The 21183-nt window shown below is 39.3% G+C and overlaps 1 protein-coding gene and 1 non-coding gene across 5 annotated transcripts in view; both read right to left on the bottom strand.

Annotated features, from left to right (window-relative positions):
- The window catches only part of UNC80 (unc-80 homolog, NALCN channel complex subunit), a 176419-nt gene that overhangs the window by 144239 nt on the left and 10997 nt on the right, over positions 1-21183 (bottom strand). For all 4 annotated transcript variants that reach the window (XM_058664936.1, XM_058664938.1, XM_058664937.1 and 1 more), the window contains exons 5-7: positions 18439-18562; positions 14202-14275; positions 9963-10102 (exon numbers count right to left, since the gene is read on the bottom strand). In XM_058664936.1, the coding sequence (XP_058520919.1) occupies positions 9963-10102; positions 14202-14275; positions 18439-18562 (338 nt within the window). The remainder of the gene's footprint in view (positions 1-9962; positions 10103-14201; positions 14276-18438; positions 18563-21183) is intronic.
- Positions 14396-14502, bottom strand: LOC118757947 (U6 spliceosomal RNA). Its single transcript, XR_004995449.2, has one exon. It is a non-coding gene; the product is annotated as a U6 spliceosomal RNA (small nuclear RNA).

Raw genomic sequence — 21183 nt, 5'->3', positions numbered from 1 at the left:
AGCAAATTTGAAGTTGGAGCGTGAAGGTGAATCAGTGTTTCAATTTTATGAAACAATGTCTACAAAGGTATAACAGAATGTCTATAAAAATCATGAATGTGGGAGGAAGGCATAAGTAATTGGTGTAGTTGTTGAGTACCATCAGGTATATTGTAATCTCCTACCGGTCTAATTGTTTTTTCTTTCATCCCTTCACCAATGCATCGTTCAATCATTCTTAGAATTAAACGCAAGTTCTTTTCAGTAGTCAATAAGGCCTGCATAATCTGCCTTTGCCAACCACTCCAATCGCATTTACTCTTATGGCTGCATGAAATGTCAGTATTCAATTGGCTCTGTTTTCATTGGTTTTATGTGAATAATCTCTACTCTGATGTCTTATTAAATTGTTGAATATGCTATTTGCTTTTTCTGGAGACAATAACCAATTACTCTTCTATAATCAGTGTGAAAATACTTTGATGGCTCTTTCCTTCCCCCTCCAAAGTCCTATTTCTCTTAGAGGATGGTCCAATCCATTCCATCCAGTCTTAAGTAGATTGTCTTCAGTACCCACAATATAAAGAAAAGACAAAGTGTCAGGTTGGTTGGTTACCAGCTGGGTAGTTTTAGGTCCGTAAGCCTTTGTGACAATCACTTGACTTATAGTAAGCTTGTGAAAAGTGTTTTTTCTTTTTTTTTCCTTTAGTTTTCTGTGAATAACAGAGATATCAATGTTCAACAGAATTGTCTCCTTTCTTCCCCATTGGACTAACTGTAGATATTATAAACTCTTTACTTTCTGCCAGAAATCTTGTGGTGTCTAAATATCTATGGTTACTAAATTAGATAATGGAATTCCATCAGTTATTTGTAATCCATAGAGACATAGTCCATATCATATGTGAGTGGATGATTTCCTTGAAAGTCCTCAGAAAGATAGGAAGTGATCAAGGTTGTTAAAATGCAGACACCCAGATCTTACCACCAAACCTCAATTTCTGAGGATATGCCCAGAAATATTATTTTATTATTATTTTCCATGAAAAGGTTTTATAGGTATAGGGGTTCCTTTCCTCCCACCCCGATTCTCCCCCAAGCATTATCTTCCCCTACACCATTACAATGGTACAGTCTTTCAACTACAGACTCAAGTCCAACACTCTGCCATTTAAATGCATCATGGCACTGTAGGTATAGGCAATGGTAGAAAATCTACTATCCTATTTTCAAGATACATTCAACAACATCATTTAGAGTCCTCTTTTTGAGAGCAGGAATGCATACTGAAATGTACCATATCCAAAGGTATTCAAATAACCTTAGTAAGATTGGAGGATAATTACCCCATACAAAGATGTAATGCATGATTTCTGTACTTCTAAGCCATCACTTAAAGATTAACTACTTGAAAATACCATCACTGGGGTACAATGTTAAAAAAAAATTTGTTCCAGAGGGCACCTAATGACTAAATTTACATCCTCTACACCCAAATGTTATTCAACGGGAGGTAATTACTGACTGTACTGTGGAACTTCAATGGCATTAACTGCTTTCCAACAGAGCTTAGCTATGCTCTGCTGCTGCTTCAGAACAGTGAGATGCTACAAAACGAGGCTGTGATCAGAAACTGCATCGTGTCTGTAACGTCTGTAAGCAAAATCTAAGAACATTCAAGTTTCAATTGCTTAATAGCAAGAGACTGCAGTTAACAAAGCATTTTGTAGTAAAGATTTATAAACAAAAGCACCTCCATGGAAGATATTATTAAAGACTAATTCATTTGATTAAAAATATAAGATGCACTGGGCTGAATAGTAAATGATAATCAAGAGTGATTGATGATTTTTAAGATTTCAGTTAGCGAAAGCACTTGCAGATGTGACCAACTATTACCAACAAATGAATAGAAACCATTTCAACTAACAAACTAACACGTTAGTGACAAATTTACATAATCATATAGAAATGGTATGGAAGGCTCAGCATATGTTGTGGTAGAAAAATTTTGTCCAACTATGATGTTTTATAATTCCATTAGTAGTTTTGCAGGCAAAACTAAAAATTTCATGAAAGAATATGAATACAACTTTTCTTTTAAATGGTATATTTATTAAATATTAAAGTGTTTGTATTTACCTGATGACCTCATGGGTGACTTTTGCTTATGTTTACATATTTCATGCATTAGCAATTTTCAATTAACATTATACAAATTATATAAAAATAATACATGTGATTAAAAAGCTTTTGAAAAGGGTAGGGGTTGCTTTAATATACTTTAAAGTAACTATAAACTCTAAGAAATCAATTTATTATTAATTAATACTGGAAGATGACAGTATCAAAGGCAAATAAGCACTCTGAAAATAACACATAATCTATGGAGGCACAGAACTGTGAAAATTAGTCTTAAACTTATGCAGTATTTAATGAAGCATAAATTAAGTCCCTTACATGGTAACTGAGGATGAAATCTCACATTAATTTCAGAAGCTACTAGCTACCTGCACACTATTGCAGTATGCAGGGAAGATTGATGTTCATTTTAGTCAAGATCAGAGCAAAAGAGATGATGGATTGCATTTGTTTGATAGGCAGAAAGCTTTGTTGCTAGGATATTTGTATTGCTTTGTTATGAAAGCTCTCTTTATTTCTTACTTGGTATATTATCTTCTCCAATGAAAACACATTAATATTAGCATTTTCCGAAAGGTCTAGCCTTTCATTATTTCCATGGCAACTGGCCTTTGCAAATAGGCACAGAGAAGAACCAATTAGCTTTTCTGAAATGCCACTGGTTCATGTTGAATTTACATATGTGGGTGTATGTATATGTATAGGGGTGTATATGTGTCAAGGAATGTGTGTGTATGTGTATGTGTGTAGTAACATGAAATGGGAAAAATGCTCTTCCAAAAAAAGGACTCTTGGAAAGTAAAATCAACATCATTTTTATAGACAAGTCAGATTGGGAACCCAGTAATTTTCACAGTGAACACATACAGTTTTTAAAAACATTATATCAACAAAGCACTTTCAGAGACAGTATAAAATAGAGTCCTAAAATTTGACCTGGAGAAAGAACGCTCAGAAAGTTACTAGTACTCTCATAACATCTTTCTTGAAAAAGAAAACTTGACTTACAAAATAGATTCAACAGTCAAGAGAGTGGAATCAAAAGTCATTTGCAATAATAGGACTGAATTTTAAACATACAATTTCCAGTATTTTTCCAGTTCAATTTGAAAATAGAATGAACCAATATCTGTTTTTTCTCTTCTCTGATAAGCACATCCTTAGCATTTACTGCATGACATATGCTTTCAACATTGTTTTGTGGATATATTGGATGTAGATGTTTGTTTTTAATTCATAGCTACCTAAAACGACTCTGGTAATAGGGGATTAGGGGAAAATGGTATCAGAGGCAGAAATTCTACTTTGGAAACAGTTGTAGAAACCCAAATAAGAAATACTAAGGATCTGAAGTAAAATAATGACTTCCAGGTTAGATACACAAGATTAGAGAGACAGTAAGAAGGCTATGTGAGAATTCAGCATTTGTCCCAGGTGTTAGACACGATCATCTCAACAGATGTAGAGAAAGCATTTGATAAAATCCAACACCACTTCATGCTAAAAACTCTGAGCAGGATAGGCATAGAAGAAACATCCTATAATACAATCAAAACAACTTAGGAAAATCCTATGCCAGTATCATACTAAATGAGCAAGAACAGAAACTTTTGCACTAAGATCTGGAACTAGACAAAGATGTCTGCTTACGCCAATGCTGTTCAAGATAGTACTGAAAGTCTTTACTAGAGCTATTAGGCAAGAAAGAGAAATTAAAGGTATTCAAATTGCTAATGAGAAATTACATTTATCCCTATTTGCAGATGACATGATTTTATACATAAGAAAACCAAAAGACTCAATTAAGAGACTATTGGAACTCATAGGAGAGTTTGGCAGGGTAGCAGAATGCCAAATCAATGAAAGTAAGTCGATGATTCTAGTACACACAAATAACTCTATGGCTGAGAAATATTTGTAATTAGAGTCCACATTTCATTGAAGTGTGCATCTCTACTTCCCAATAAAAGATGGACACCCTTATGAAACTGTTAAATATATCTTGATAATAGGATGCTGGACAATGCTACCATTGTCTACAGCTAAAATGTCAGGATACAGTTAAACAGCAGAATGATGGATTTGTGACTATTACTGAAAGTAATGAACAGATTCAATTCAGTGTCAATCAAAATCCCAACAACATTCTTCTCAGAAATAGTAAAGAAGATACAAATGTTCATCTGGAAATACAAGAGACCACGAATAGTCAAAGCTATCCTGAAGAATAAAAATCAAGCTGGAGGAATTCCAGACCTCAAGACATACTGGAGGGCAGTGGTAACCAAAACAGCCTGGTATGGAAACAGACAAAGTCAATGAAACAGAATAGAAACATCAGAAGGGAGCTCTCATGTACAGCCGACTAATCTTTCTACAAGAGAACTGAAAATAATCCAGGGAAAAGTTTGGTCTCTTCAACAAATGCTGTTGGGGCAACTGGATAACAGCCTGCAGAAATAAGAAGCAAAATCTTTCACCTTAAATTGATCAAGGACCTACATCTGCACCCAGAAACCATCAAACTATTAGAGGAGAATACAGAAAGCACTCTATAAGATACAGGCACTGGTAAAGATACAAGCATTTAAAAGGTCTCCAAAAGCACAGACAGCCAAAGCTAAAATAAACAAACGGGAAAAGCCATACTCCAACATTTTAAGTAAACATTTTAAAATCTAGAATCCATAAAGGACTTCTAGAATTCATTAACACAATAGCCCATTTAAGACAGGGTAAAATGGTTTGAAAAGCTATTCATTAAAAAACCTATAGAGGTGGGTCTCAGGATGGGGTGTCTCATGCCTGGATCCCAGCCACCAGCCACCACCTTCAAGTGGTGAGCTGTCCCCGGGCCTGCCTGGGCTCCAGGGGCTGCTCCCTTCGGGGTGAGTACACTAAGCGGGGAGGTCTCCGTGACTGGGCAGGTCCGGGGCCCACCCACCGCCCTCATTGGGCGGTGAATGGGATTGGGGAGGGGCACGACCTTGGCCTGGGAGTTTAAACTTCCAGCAGCCTCCTGGGTGCTGGTGGGTCTCAGGATGGGGCGTCTCATGCCTGGATCCCAGACACCAGCCATCATGTACACCGTGGTGAGCTGTCCCAGGCAGCTGGTGCGTCATTTGGTGCCAGGCTCCACCTGCTGGCCCCCCGGCTGGGCAGCTCTGGGGTTTTGGTTCTTTGAATTACTGCTTAGGTAGCTCCAAGTTGAACCCACTGAGCTTCTAGGACGTGAGTCAATCATAAAGATTCCCAATGACAGTAACTCTTCCTTTGAAAAACTTGTAATCACTTAACAGTGCTGACCACCAAATACCAGTCCATGCGAAAGCTATGGCTTGGGGTTTGTCCAGCAGAATCATATCCTGTTATCTGACATGATGATGGATCAGCAGAAGGCTCACATTATGCAGGGTCATTACATTAACTAGCACTCGAGAACCATATCCGGGGGTGGATTCTGTGAGGGATGTATGGGCCAAATCCTGTGGAAATTCTAGCCCCACTGCTTAACTCGAGGGTTGGGTGGTGATGGACTAAGCCAGGTGTGACCTAGGAGCCTGCCATCAATCACAGGTAAAGGAACCTGCAACAGTCTGGACTGGTCAAGGCAGCAGCACTCAAATGTGCATCCTGAATAGGGTGTGGGGTGGGCCGGGCTGCAACGTTCACCAGCTCATACAAGGCCAAATGGAAGGCCAGACTTCGCCAGAACCTGACCTAAACCCAATGGCATTTATGAGAACTGGGTCTGGGAGTGGATTAAGTGGAGGAACTGCGGAAACTCCCTTGGCGAGTTATAGCTCCCGCTGGTGAACATGTGGTCCAGACCTGGGGGTCGGACAAGCTGGGCAAAGTAGCTCCAACGGCTGGGTAATGTGTCAATTGGTAATGGAACAGGGTGGACCGGGCAGAACTGAGCAAACCTTAGCCCACAAGCAAAACTAGAGACCAGGATGGAGCACAGGTCACACTGAGCTAGGCTGTTGCACCTACTGGTCTGCATGAGTCAGGAATGCTAAGCCACAGTGTCTAAGGCAGAGGCCAGGACAGGTGAGGGGCTGAGCCAAGCTGAGTCACAGCAACCACTGGCAGGCACGTGATCTAAGGCTGGGAACAGGCCCGATTGGGGAGCTAAGGGGACAACCCTAGCTGGGTTGAGGTTCCCACCAAGGGGCGCGTGTGCTGGAATGGGGGCTGCATTCTGATTAGGAAACGGTTGTAGTCTCCCTTGGCACAAGTGTGGACTGGGATTGGATGCACCAAGCCGGGTCAGACTCCAATACTCTCTGGTGTCCTGGAGGACCAGGGTAGATGTGGAATGGACTAGACAAGGTCTCAACCCCTACTGAGCCATGTGTGAGCCATATGTGGGTATGGACGAGCCATGAAACCTCCAACAGCAAGGACCAGTTAGGGTTCAAGGCCAGTCAGGAAAAGTCACTGTTCCTGCTAGGACAGGAGGTGAACTGAGTAGGGCTGGCTCATGGACCCACTGGTATGTACAAAATCTGGCATTGGGAGAGATTCTGATGGAGGAACCTGGGCAACTCTTCTGGCAGGACACAGACCCGGTAGGTAAGCGCAAGAAACATGATAGGAAACAGTCCAGAACAGGCCATGGAAAGTTACCCACTGGCATACATTTGGCAAGGGTCGAGGGAAGACCAGGCTGAATCAGTTCTTGTCATCCACTGGCAAATCCAAGCACCAGAACAGTGTGGGTTGAGCCAGGTTCGGTCACAACAAAAACTAGTGCACAATACAGAATGCCAAGGTGAGGTTACCTGTAACGGATGTGACCACAGTGCCCAACCAGCGTGCCTGAGACCCAGGACGGGAGGGGGCAGAGCCAGCAGGGGAATAAGGGATGGTTCCCTTGCTGGACAGCTACTCCCACTGGAGAGCATGATCTGGGATGGGGGCAGACCAGACTGGGCAGGGCTACAACACCTGTGGGCCTCATGTGGACCAGATCAGGGAAAAGCCAGGCTGGGCTGATTATCCCTACTGGTGCAAACAAAATCAGAGTGGGTGAGGGTGGTTTGGGCCTAGCCACAGCATCAGCTGGCAGAAGCTGGCACTGGGGTCTAATTCTGTTAAGTCAAACCACAGAACTACCTGGAGAGTGCATAATCCGGGAGTGGGAGAGGGCTGCGAGGGAAATAGTAGGCTCCTCCCTCTTGGGTTACCACTTCCACGGGAGAGCACGAGAACTAGGACAGGGGCTGGGGTGGCTAGACAGAGAGGCACTCAACAACATCCGTGAGGGCTGGATAGTTGAGACGGTTAGATGGAACTAAGCTTTAATACCCATTGACAAGTATGAGAGCCAAATGGGATGTGGGACAGGCTGGACTAGTCAGCTACACATACTGGCAAACCAGGGTAGGGGGCGGGCCTGGTGGGGGTTATTGTGGGCCGCTCCAACTAGGCTGCAGCTCCCACTGGTTTATGCGAGGGCCAAGTATGTGCTGGGCAGAACCAGGCTGGACTGCAACACCCATTGGTTCCAGTGGAAGTCGGGGCTGAAAACAGAACCAACCCAGCAATCGCAACCACCAGCTGATTGGGGCAACGGACTGTGCCGGGCCCTGTACTTGCTAGTACATACAAGAATCTGGTCTGGGAACACTTCAGACAAAGTTTCTTTGGAGATCTCCCCAATTGAGCTTCCGGATTCAGAACCCTAGCCAAGAAAAGACAGAAGACAGAACAGGTCAATCAACAATCTCAGCTATATGTTGGCAGGGAAATACGGGGCAACAGAGATTCTGTGATGGACTATGTCAATCAGTGGATTCTTCAAAGACCTCATCGTGTTTGGAGTGGCAAGATTGGCAGTGATTCATAACTGGTGAACTATCAAAACCACTTAAGCAAGAACCTCGGAGCATGCCCCACATCCGGGACCTGGGGAGGGTGGGAAATTGGATTGGCCTTCTTCCTTAATACCCCCCTTTAAACATGAAGGAAACAATATGGAAATAATAGTCTTACCCACTTTCCTATAGCCCTTGAACCTTTTCTACCCTAATTAACTATGTAAAGATTGTCAAAAATATAATTAAAAAATTTTTTAAAAAACCTATAGAAATAACTAATAAGCACATGAAAATGCACTTAACATTACTAAATGTTAGGGAAAAGTAAATTAAAACCACAAGTGGCTCTTAATTCACACCCATTAGAATGGCTATGCTGAAAAAAGACAACAGATGTTGCTGAGGATGTAGCAGATCATAGCCACATGAATTGCCAGAGGGAATGTCAAATAATGCAGCAATTGATGCAGTTTGGTAGTATTTCAAAAAATTATACATAACTATGTCCTACAGCCTTACAGGCTTGGTTCTCACTGTGGCAATCTGATGAGACAGAATCTGTAACATTTGTGGCCTCATGAAAGAATTAAGTCAAAAGCAGGGCTACCTTTTGAAGGGATTAATGAATTCTCATTGGAGTCCTGTTGATTTCCACAAGAGACAGTTGTAAAAATGGCAATCCTGAGCTCTGCGTCTCTCCTGTTCCCTGTTCAGGGTGTGACTACCTTCTCCCTCTCACATATGCTTGCACCATGATGCCATCTTACATGTTTTCCTGTATTCATAATGTCCTCCCCAGGAGCTGAACCAACGAAGTTGCCTGATTTTTGGCCTCTAAAACCATGAGCAAAATACACCTCTTTTCTTAAAACATTATCCATTATCTGGTAATTTTCTATAATAATAAACAGTTGATTAGGACACCAGAAATTCTTGTATAAATCTGCCCGATAGAACTTGGCACATATACTCATGCAAATGTATGTAAGTGAATGATCATAGCACCATTGTTGAGAATAGAAAGAAAGTGGACATGACCCAAACATCCATCAATGTTTGACGAATGGGTGGAGAAAAACTCCTATTACACTGGGATACTTACAAGAAGAAGCTTTAGCATAAACCACATTTTTAATTCTGTTTATAGCACAAGTCTAGAAATATGACTCAAATAGAAAAAAGTATATTACTGATTATCTGTGGCTGAGCTTGAGAATAGCAGTATTTACAAACAGGCAAAAAATATTTTTGGATGACGAGAATGTTCTAAAACTGCACGGTGATGATAGGTGCGTAACTTCAGAAATTTATTAAAAACCATTTAAGTGTAAGCTTTAAATAGGTGAATGTTATGGTAAATAAATCGGACAATTAAGCTTATTTAGGAAAATACCTCCTTTTAAACTACAATCCACTAGACTGTTATTTCATTCACCAGGAGGGAGATACAAGTACTGTTAGGGACTCTTAGGTGGTGTGGCAAATCTAATGAATCCAGTGTCATCGCTTCAGCAGGGGATATAATAGACTAGTTCTTGTCCTCAGGGGAAGACGTTTTGAAGCAAATCCACTGTATACACAGACAAGAAGAACAGAGTTGGAGTGTTTGCAAAAATAGACTTTTTAATTTCCAAGGATTTTAGAAACACACATTCATACATAAGGACCTGCTGGTATGAAGTACATACACTATGTAAAGCAGAACCTTACCTTTCTCTGAGGTAGTCTTCTTAAAGCATCATTTGACTTTCTGTACCTAATTTAAAATAGTCTCTAATTCAGACATCTCATCAAATAAAACATGTTTCCTCATTTTCACTCCAGTTTGTTTAAATGAGAGGCATGCTTAGCACATTTTTACAACTATTGATCTAATTATATATCAACCAAGAGTATGCACACAAGTGTCCCACACATACACATTTTGAGGAAGATGGGCTTTAAAAGTAGCTAAAATGAATATTCAGTCTTTGGTGACCAGTAATATATTTCATCTCCAACATTACAATCATGTACCTGGAATGTGATGGACCTCTTTCTTGGGAGGTTTGGGAGGACAGACTTCCATCCAAAGAGTTTCCTCGGTGGCAGCCCGAAATTGTGGTTTTGGGTGAGATGAAATCTGACTGGAACGTTTCACAGACCACCTGGAGTCCCTTTTGGAGGTGAAGCAGCAGATTAGTTTTTTATTCTTCACGTTTATCCCCTAGAATTAGCTACCACATTTACACATGTGGTTACATATATTACTTGTTAGTCTAACTTATTATACCTGCCTTCATTTTTAAATTTCTGACTTTATAGTTTAGAAACAGACTTTGAGAGAACACCAGTGTTGTTTCAAACACAAGTCTAAGTACTTTAATAAACTGTATTTGATTTTGTCCTTGATTTTTTCTTACCTCTATATAAATATTATATATTTACAGGTGATCTACAAACTAACAACTCATCAAGGATATGACAATAGTGAGAATTGAATTGGTGCATCAGGCTAAAAGCTAGTACCAGGTTGGTGGCAAAACATTAAAGCTAAAATATGAGACACAAACAGCAAGGTTCAAGCCTATTCAACAGTTTTAAGGGATGGGATACAACATATTTTGCTTGACATGATGACCTTTGTACTGATTCGTAAGTGCATGTATAGCAATTCTTTCACTGTGTAGTTTATTTTAATTACATTTAGCTGGTAAATGCAACTCTTTCTAGGTAATATGTTTTCACAAGTGTTACAGATTAAATAGTTCACTAAAGTATGAAGACTCTCAAAAACCTATTATAGGGCCTGGCACGGTAGCTGAGTGGTTAAAGTCCTCGTCTTGCACGTGCTGGGACCCCATATCAGTGCCGATTCTAATCCCAGCAGCCCCACTTCCTATCCAGCTCCCTGCTTATGGCCTGGGAAAGCAGTTGACGACAGCCCAGAGCCTTGGGGCCCTGCACCCATGTGGGAGACTCGGAAGGGCTCCTGACTCCTGGCTTTGGATCCTCATACTCCAGCCATTGAGGCTGCTTGGGGAATGAATCATCAGATGGAAGATCTTTCTCTCTCTTTGTCTTCCTCTCTGCATATCTGACTTTCCAATAAAAAATAAAATAAAATAAATCTTTTAAAAACCCTATCGTAGTTGTTTAGCCCTTAAAACTTCTGTTTTTATAGAGAAAATAAGGCATTATTTAAATGTAATTTATAGAGAAATAAAGGAAGCTATCATTTCCATGAAATAACTCTTCTGAACTTGATTAAAGAGCTGCTCCTCATCCTGAATATGTAATGCATGCTTCAGATTAGGTAATTCAAAGGAAATTAAATTAATGAATGTTGAAGACAAGAGTTTGCAGTTAGAAGACAAGTAGGTTAGGGAAGCACAATGTGAACTACAAAGATGACCCACATATAATATTTAGTTTTTAAGAGGCCAGATTGAAATAGCAAAAATGAAAACAGATAAAATTAATTTTAGTAATGTATCACTTTAGCTCAAATTATTATGTCAAATTATTGTCAAAGCATTCAGAGTCTCAGATCATTCTGGCTGTGTTTGAAATGTTCAAGAGCCAGATGGGCCTAGAGATGACCCATATGAACAACGAGATTTCACATAATTAGACTCATGAAGGTTTGAGATTTCAATGGTCCTTAAGAATACACAATTTGGAAAGTTAATAAGGAGGAAAAAGGGGTTTCAAGTTGGAGGAAGATTTGAGCACACCCAAAGGCTAAAGTGAACATGCTCCATATATGGGGTAATTTTTTTAAAGATTTATTTATTTTTATTGGAAAGGCAGATAAAATGAGGGGAGGAGAGACAGAGAGAAAGATCTTCCGTCTGATGATTCACTCCCCAAGTGGCCACAATGGCTGGAGCTGAGCCCATCCGAAGCCAGGAGCCAGGAGCTTCCTCCGGGTCTCCCATGTGGATGTAGGGTCCCAAAGCTTTGGGCCATCCTCAACTGCTTTCCCAGGCCACAAACAGGGAGCTGGATGGGAAGCAGGGCCTCCGGGAGTAGAACCAGCATCCATATGGAATCCCAGCATGTTCAAGGCAAGGACTTTAACTGTTACACTATCACACCTGGCCCCAGGAGTAATTGTTTTAACTGACTGAAATGTTAACCAGAAAGAGGGCTGTGTAGGAATAATGTTACCACAGGGGAGGGAACAGAGAACCAGAAAACAAAGTTAGGTTCTAGGTGATGTTCAACAAAATCTACCTCCGCAGATTCCTACAAAAGAGATATCGCAAAAAGTATCTTGCATACAATGGTTTCTGTGCAATGATTAATTTGAGTAATAAATAATGAATTAGGAATATTATTCTGGATTATTAAGCAGGTAAGCCTAGCAATGGGAAGCCCAATCAAACTCCAGTGCAGTTTTGAGGTTTTGAATTTAGAGGGTCATAGTCTTGGAGAATAAACACACACGCTAATGAGGTGGCAGAGAAAAAAAACAGTAAGATTCCATAAGAAATAACATCAAGAAGATTAAGCTGACTAAATATGAGATTTCTATATTTCATCTTATCTAAGATGTAATAAGATGTCAACACTTATAAGAGATACCACTATGTTATGTAGAAGCAAGAAAAAAATTTGTTAAATCAGGGCTCTTTACTTTTCACCAATGAGAACTTCTGTTTTACAGTTATGGCAAGAGACATTTTAGATTTTGGTACACATAGCTTTTGACTATATACTCGTATAAACGGAATCTTAAAAAATTCATGAAAAATGCATATTATGAGAAACCTACATGTGGATTTCAAAAATTGTTTGCACTGAAATAAAATCATATTTTATGTGCTTTTTAAAGTACTCCATATGTGAAAAGAAAATACAAGAGAAATAAATTGCTATAAGTGTCACTAGGATTCCTTTCTATTTAGAATTTGAGACTCAGAGCTATGAATGTTTGAATTTGTACAGAGTAGCCATTTGTTTGAGTCAGGAGTATTCTTTCTTAAAATGGTGACCCCTGTTTCTATAACTTATTTTTCTAAGCCACTGACTCTGAAACTATAAATTTAAGTGTTGGAAGTTTTCAAATTCGTGCTGCACTAAACATGACAGCCATAGCAAAACTGTTATCAGGCTTGCAGATGGAAGATGTTAAACGTGAAAAATATACACTCGTAAATCTTACGAGTGTATAAATCACAGTGTCTGTCTTGGCAATTGCTCAATAAATGATAGATACAACGGGACTTCAAAATTTCCAGCTTGGAGGGCAAAAAGGATGATGATATTTCCTGGCAGTTAATGTCAGTTGAAACGAGAACCCAAGTTCAATGTAAAACAGCCACTTTCACTTTGTACATGCTAGCTTGAAAGTGAAGATTGGTCATCTAACAACATGTTAAGTTAATGGAAATGTACTTTTCTCTGTAACTTTCAACTACTCTAGCCTTGATTTCCTTCTTTCATGGATAAACCTGACGAATTTACATTAGGTTCCTTTGTGCCTATATGGGATAGTCTGGATTATTCGTTAGATTTTTGATTCCATGAGGAGGTAAGATTGTTTTTCCTTTTTTCTATTTTCCCCACTCACTGAAACATCATTCTGCCAACATTAGAGCTATTTAACCAACGCTGGGAGATTTAATAATTTAGACTAAGCTAACAATTTACAGGCCTGGCTTGGTATCCTAGTGTTTAATGTCCTCGCCTTGCCACACCAGGATCCCTTATGGGCGCTGGTCCCAGCTGCCCCACTTCCCTTCCCACCCACTGTGTGTGGCTTGGGAAAGCAGCTGAGGATGACCCTAAGCCTTGGGACCCTGCACCCAAGTGGGAGACCCAGAGGAAGCTCCTGACTCCACTCTTGGCTTTGCATGGGTTCAGTTCTAGCTGTTGCAGACACTTCGGGAATGAACAAGTAGACAGAAGATCTTTCCCTCTTTGTCTCTTTCTCTCTGTAAATCTGACTTTCAATAATGAAATTTATCTTTTTTTAAAAAAGATAACAATTTACTTAGTATGAGAGATGAATAAAGCTAATTAGTATTTACTCAATGTTACAGGCAAGCCATTGAGATAGATTATTACTAACACATACACCTGTCTCCATATTTATTGAGACAAGCATAATGTTAATTTTCATGTGGAGCCAACAGAAACCTAAGGCTGTTAAATGTTGCACATCTGGGAAGAAAAGTTGGCTGTAGTACGATTGTGGAATTCATATCTTATAAACTACACTACATCTAAGAAATTACTGATGCTTTTCTCATGTTTCAATAAACTAACCTCTTGGTGTCTTGGGTCTTGATTTGGTGATTCACAGGTCTGACTTTGATTGTTGATAGGAGAACTTCTCTTGGCTGTAAAGATGGAAGAAATTCTATCATGAATTTTAGCACTTTATTGTATAAGTTATTTCATTTTCAAATGAAAAAATAAATAAATCGTTATCACATGGGAATAAGACATTTAACATCTCAAATGAAATGCATATCGTAAGAGAAGTCAAACAATTCATCCTTGAGCTGGGGCCACGCTAATCTCCTCTGTATTGTTACAGGTTGAGTGTACTGTAAGTAAGTCAGCAGGACATGTTGCTAAAAAGTTAACAGTATTAATTATAATGATAAAATTAAAATCTACTTAGCACCTAATATGTTCTAAATTCTGTCCAAACAATTTTTTCACAGTTTTATGTATTGAAAGTCAGAATCACAGCAAAGGAGAGGCAGAAGGAGCGATCTTCCATCTGCAGCTTCATTTCCCAAGTGGCCCTACCAGCCAGGACTGAGCCAGCCAATCCAGGATCCAAGAGCATCAGTTGGGTCTCCCATGTGAGTGGCAACAGTTCAGGTAATTGGACCATCTTCTCTTGCTTTTTCCAGACCATTAGCATGAAGCTGGATCGGAAGTGGACTATCTTGAACGATAGCTGAAGCTATCACAATACCAGCTTTCAAGAGATATTGTGGGTCCAGTGCAGTAGCTTAGCAGCCAAAGTCCTCATGTTGCATGCATCAGGATCCCATATGGGTGTTGGTTCTAATCCCAGTAGCCCTGCTTCCCATCCACCTCTCTGCTTGAGGCCTGGGAAATCAGTTGAGGACAGCCCAAAGCCTTGGTACCCTGCACCCACATGGGAGACATGGGGGAGGTTCCTGGCTCCTGGCTTCGGATGGGATCAGCGCCAGCCACTGCAGCCACTTGGGGAATGAATCATCAGACAGGTCTTTCTGTCTCTCCTCCCTTCTTTTTATCTGACTTTCCAATAAAAATAAATAAATCCTTTAAAAAAGAGCTATTGTATAGCTATGATAACTAAAACAATGGGACAGAAGACACATAACTCTATGGATCTGTGACAGATCTATTTTGAAAAACAAATCTAGCAATATTCTGGAGAGGAAATGATCTCCTCAATGAATGATCTTAGGAGAACTAGGTGTCTCCATACAAGAATTTAAACAAGATCTCTACTCCCTACAAAAGGCTACCCTATGCAAAAAAAAGCAAAGTGATTAAAGATTTAAACCTAAGACTGAAACAATGATACAATTAATAGAAAGCATAGGAAGAACATATTAAGACACTGCCATAGTCTACCACTTTTGGTGTAAGAAACCAAAAAATATGACAAAAATAAAACAACTTCTTAAAAAACTAAGAAGCTTCTGGACCCAGCGCAGTAGCCTAGCAGCTAAAGTTCTAGCCTTGAAGGTTCCAGGATCCCATATGATGCCATTTTTAATCCCAGAAGCCCTGCTTCCCATCCAGCTCCCTGCTTATGGCCTGGAAAAGCGGTAAAAGATGGCCCAAAAACATTGGGACCCTGCGACCCATGTGGGAGACCTGTAGGAAGTTTCTGGTTCCTGGTTTCGGATCAGCACAGCACCAGCTGTGGTGGTCACTTGGGGAGTGAATCATTGGATGGAAGATCTTCCTCTCTGTCTCTCCTCCTTTCTGTATATCTGACTTTCCAATAAAAATAAATAAATCTTTAAAAAAAATTTAAGAAGAGCTTCTGCAGAACTAAGTGACCAATCAACAACATAAAAAATCTCCCCTCCAAATGGGAGAAATTATTTGGGAGCTATTCATCTGACAAAGAATATTACCCAGAATATATTTAAAAACTCCAAATTCTCAAAGACGTAATAAGAAAAACCAACCAGTTCAGAAACAAGTGAAGGATCTAAATGGGCATTTCTTAGAAGAACTATAAATTACCAACAAACACATGTAAAAAATAGTATCACTAGACATCATGGAAATATGAATTAAAACCACAATGATCTGTCATCTGATTCCAGTTAGCATACCGAGCGTGAAGAAAGCAAATGCTGATGAGGATGCCTAGAAAAGGGAACACTCTAGGTGAGAACAGTACGCTGCCTCCACAAAAATAAAACATGAACCTATGACCACGTTGTTCAACCATATATATATACGTATAATTGAGTATCATCCAGTCACAAAAAGAATCAAATTCTAATTTTCACAGCAAAATGGATGCAACTGGTTTTCATTATGGTAAGTGAAATAAGCCAGAAAAAGAAAACTATCACATATTCTCTCTGCTGTAGAATTTAAAATAGTGATTGAAGGAGTAGTCATTTACTAGAGGGACTAAGGCAAGCATGTGCCATAGGAGAGTACCTGGACTGAAGTTCTAGTTCTGGCTTCTGGGTACAGAATCACAAAAACATAGACCCAGTGAGTCAGCAACGCTGGTTAAATAATTAGATTCCAGTCACCCAAATTGGAAACTTGGCTTCTGGTTCCTATGGAAGCTTCACTCCAGCACTGCAGGCATTTGGGGGAAGAATCATCAGCAGACAAGAGCCCTGTACTTCTGTTTTTCTTTTCCTAATCTTCTTTCTCTCCTCAAATAAATATGAATTTTTAGCATTAAATATTTTTAAGTTGATGCTTGCAACACCAGCACCCTATTTCAGTTTGTTTTGTCTGAGTCACTATTACTCTTCACTTCTGATCCAGCTCCCTGCTAGTGCACCTGGGAAAACCACAGAAAATGATCCAAGTGCTTGGGCCCTGTCAAGCAGTGGGAGAGACACAGATGCGTTCCAGGAGATCCTGACTTGAGTTTAGCCCATCCCTGGCTGTTGTGGCTAGGTCGGGGAGTGACTGAGACGATGCAAGATCGCTCTCTCTCTCTCTCCTTCTTGTTGTGTTTATATGTTTCAAATAAATACATTTTTTGGAAAAAAATGATTACCTAGGGCTAGAGGAAGCCAGGAAGCAGATGGGGCTGGATGGGGAGAGGTTGGATAATAGGAACCACAACAGAGGAGGGTAAACGTGACAGATTCTGGCATTCCACAGCATTCTGTGGTGACTATAGTCTACAATAAGGTATTTTATTCTGTTTATTATATTCTTTTTCTTAGCAGAAATTTTAAAACCAGAGTTCCAATCCTCATTCCATATATGAAATCACAAGTAGACTTCATTATAACACCACTATGTATTTAATTCCTTATTATATGAACCTATGAGAGATTGTCATTCCTGAATTTATAATATGCATCAATGGTTAGTATTTTGTATACATGTAAATTGTAGGATTTTATTCTACTTTTATTATATATAAAATATTTCACCCTAATTTAAAAATTATGTATTTACCCCCATATTTTAGTGAACTTTTAAAAAATTGAGAGAGGAGAAAATGAGTTTGATGCACTGGTTCATACCACAAATGTTGGTCGGTCAGGATTGGCCAGGTTGAAACCAGGATTCTCAAGTAACTTATTTTGAGAGCAATAAAATAATGCATGATTGTTCAAGAGCCACAATTCCACAATGATGATGAACAGGAAGTAATAAAAAATATTCCTTACTGGTACCCTATGTTCAGGTAGTCTTCTAAGTTATTTTATAGAAGTCATGTATGCCTCAGAACAGTTCTGTGTAATTTTTTAAAGTATTAATTTATCTTTATTTGAAAGAAGGATTTACAGAGGGAAGCAAAGACAGTGAGAGAGACAGAGATGAAAAGAGAAAGAGACAGAGATCTTCCATGCTGTGGTTCACTCTCCAAATTTCTTCAGTGGTTAGAGCTGAGCTGATCCGAAGATGGTAGCCAGGAGCTTTTTTGCCTAGATGCAGGGTCCCAAGCATCTGAGCCATCCTCCACTGCTATCCCAGACCATAGGAAGGGAGCCAGGATTAGAAGTGGAGTATCCAGGACTTGATTTATGGTGTCTTAGGCAGAAGCTTAGTCTGCTAGGCCATGTAAGTATTATTAAGATTATATCGTACGTTACATTTTGTAAACAGAGTCCCAAGGAATTTATAGGACACATCCGCTGTCATATAATCGAAAGGTGTGTATTCCTGGCTTACTTTCTCTTTCTGTGAATTATTCCTTTGCTTGGGACACCTAACTAACTCAGCAGAGGGATTTGCTTCATGGCTTACAAAGGGAAAATTATTCCGTCACTGTTATTTCTTCATGTGAAGAATCTAGCAATATTCTCCCAATAAATGATGGGTCACCAACCTGTAATGATGTTCCTGATGGGCTTCACCAGTGCTGTGAAGCCAGAGACTTCAGGCTGTCTGTGTTCCCACATGGGCTGCCATATAACAAGCCCACTGGCCAGTCGAAAGGTGAGGTCGGACTCCTGGGAGAAAAGAAGATCTATGTCCAATAACTACATGGTAAGAATTGGTTGAATGGACCAATCAACACACAGAGTAATATCATTCCCAAGGTGTGAATTTGTCTGCAAACCTTTATTCATTCATTACTCAGATAATTATTTGTGGAGTAAACCAACAACTGTAAGTTACCTTTGCAATTACTACAGAAAACACAATCATCTGCCTTATGCAAAATGAACAATAAACAATGAATAATAATTGTCAAAGATGCAGCTTCGGGCCAAGTATGGAACACATATATTATAATTTGTGTATGCAGTCATTTCAAGAGTCTTGGCACTCTGCCAATTGTGGTGATTATTATCATTGCTATTAGTTACTTCACTGTCCTTGTTTCTACCTTTTGAGGCAACATCCTCAGATGATGGCTATTTTAAATGTCCATTCCCTAGTTCATCTCTCTCTCTCTCTCTCTCTCTCTCTCTCTCTCTCTCTCTCTCTCTCTCTCACTGTATGGAGTGGAATCCACATTTTGACTCTTCGTAGAGTGTGATTTTGTAATGTTCTTGACAGCAGGGATACATCAAGCATCTTTATTCACATGTAGGCGCAATTGCTCTACAGCTGAGGGTTTCTTCCAGTAGCACATTTTTTCTTCATATTGCATCACTTTCAGAGCTGAGGTGTTTAAAATGCTATGTCTATTATAGAAACCCAAATCTATGGCATTCTGAGATTATCTCTGAGACCACGCAGCTTCTCAGTTTGGTGTAACGGTAGAAGTAGAAATGTGATTACCGGGTAAATGGGGACTTCTGAGACCCAGGGATTCATCATAAGGCAGTCTTCTGCAGCCTTGGTATACATATTATAATTATGTAGGGGGGCTTTTAAAACATAGGAGACCCAGGTCTTACTGATTTATCTCACCCAGACCTAGGAAGAAATTGGAAAAATAGAAAAAGAAGTGATTCTAGAAATGATGAATGGCTATAGGTGAATCTCAAGGAGTCTTCATCTGAAAAGGCTGATAAAATCCCTGAATACGTTTGCTCTATGGTACAGATAATACTCTTCTGTCAGTCGACAACTGGGCTGGGATCCTGCCCATATTTACCATGGAAAAACCTTTAGGATTCCCTTTGAAAGCATTATGAAAACATGTAAAGCACTTGGTCAAATTCATTCATTTGTGCTACAAATATTTGTCAAGTATCTACTATGTACCACTTTATTCTAGACTCTTGAATACAAAGGACATAAAGCATTCAAAAATCCCTACTCATAGTGCAAAACACAAGATGTGAATCAAAAAGAGAGATGTGTCTTGCAAGGTGTTGATGTCTGAAATGAGGTATGTTGTGAAATCCTTACTGAAAAGATGACTTTTGAATAAATATCAGAATGAAACGGAGGATTTGCTATGTAGCTATCTCCAGTGGAATATTTCATTAGAAGAGCTCAGCAAATGCAGAGGCCCTCTGTATGCTTAGTGAGTTAAGAAATAGCTGAGAGACTGTGCATCTGGAGTCAAGAGAGTGAAGGAAGTTTAATCAAAAGGTAAGATTGGGGTAGTTATCAAGTGTCAGGTAATATTCATGTATTTCCTAATAGGTCATAGTAAGAATTTCAACAACTATGAAATAAGACAGGAAACCATTGCAGGATTTTTAAGTAGTAAATTCACAATGGACTACAGTCTCACTGGAGTATTAAGGATAGATTGAGAAAAGACAACGTTAGAAGGAGAAAATAGAAAGTTCTTGATATCACTTAGGTGGAAGGTGATTTGGCTAGAGTAGAGGGTTAAAAAAGATGTAGATTCAGGATATATTTTGAGGATATACAGCTTACAGAGTTTGTTAATTGAATGGAAACAGAACATAAAAAGAAGAATTTTTTTTCACCACTAATATGATAATCAAAGAGAAGAATAAAAAGATGGAGACCTTACCAACCTCATTTTGGAGACTTGGGTTATAGATACAAGTTAGATAAATTCAACTTTTATACTAAGTAAGCAGATCTGGGGTTAAGGAAAGAGTAATTCAAATTTCCTTGAAATATACATGGATAAATCTGCTTGATGTTGTTCAACAAACAAGGAATTAACATGAAACAAGGCTTATCAGATTTCTCTCTAGAAATACAGAAAGCCAAGCTCCAATTGACTTGATTGAAATGGTTCCTTATTTTATCAGCTCAGTCCTTTTCTACTTCTCATAGGAAAGCTGACACAAGAAAAACTCCAGTGGAAACTATAGCAAGAAATGAACTCTCCTGCATTCAAATTCTGGCTTTTAACATTTGCTTTCTCTATCAGCACAACATTTAGCCCTTACTGACAGTTACTGTCAACATTTTATTTTACATAATACACTCTGTGAAGCTGAATTTTGAATGAAGACAAATTGAGATCTTCTCTTGCACATTTTCCTTGAGAATCAATTTGTTATTTTTATTTTAAAGATTGTTTATTTGAAAGGGAGAGACAAAGAAAGAAATCTCCTGTCTACTGGGTTCATTCCTCAAATGGCTGCAAAGGTTTGCTACGTGGGTTCCAGGGGCTTAAGTACTTCGGCAATTCTCCAGCTTCCTAAGCATATTAGTAGGGAGTTTGATTTGAAAAGGAACAGCTTGT

This window comes from Ochotona princeps, chromosome 5 (genome assembly GCF_030435755.1).
Source record: "Ochotona princeps isolate mOchPri1 chromosome 5, mOchPri1.hap1, whole genome shotgun sequence".
NCBI classification, from domain to species: Eukaryota; Metazoa; Chordata; class Mammalia; order Lagomorpha; family Ochotonidae; genus Ochotona; species Ochotona princeps.
Note: the sequence above shows the minus strand (reverse complement) of the source record. Positions and strands in the feature narration are given on the sequence as shown.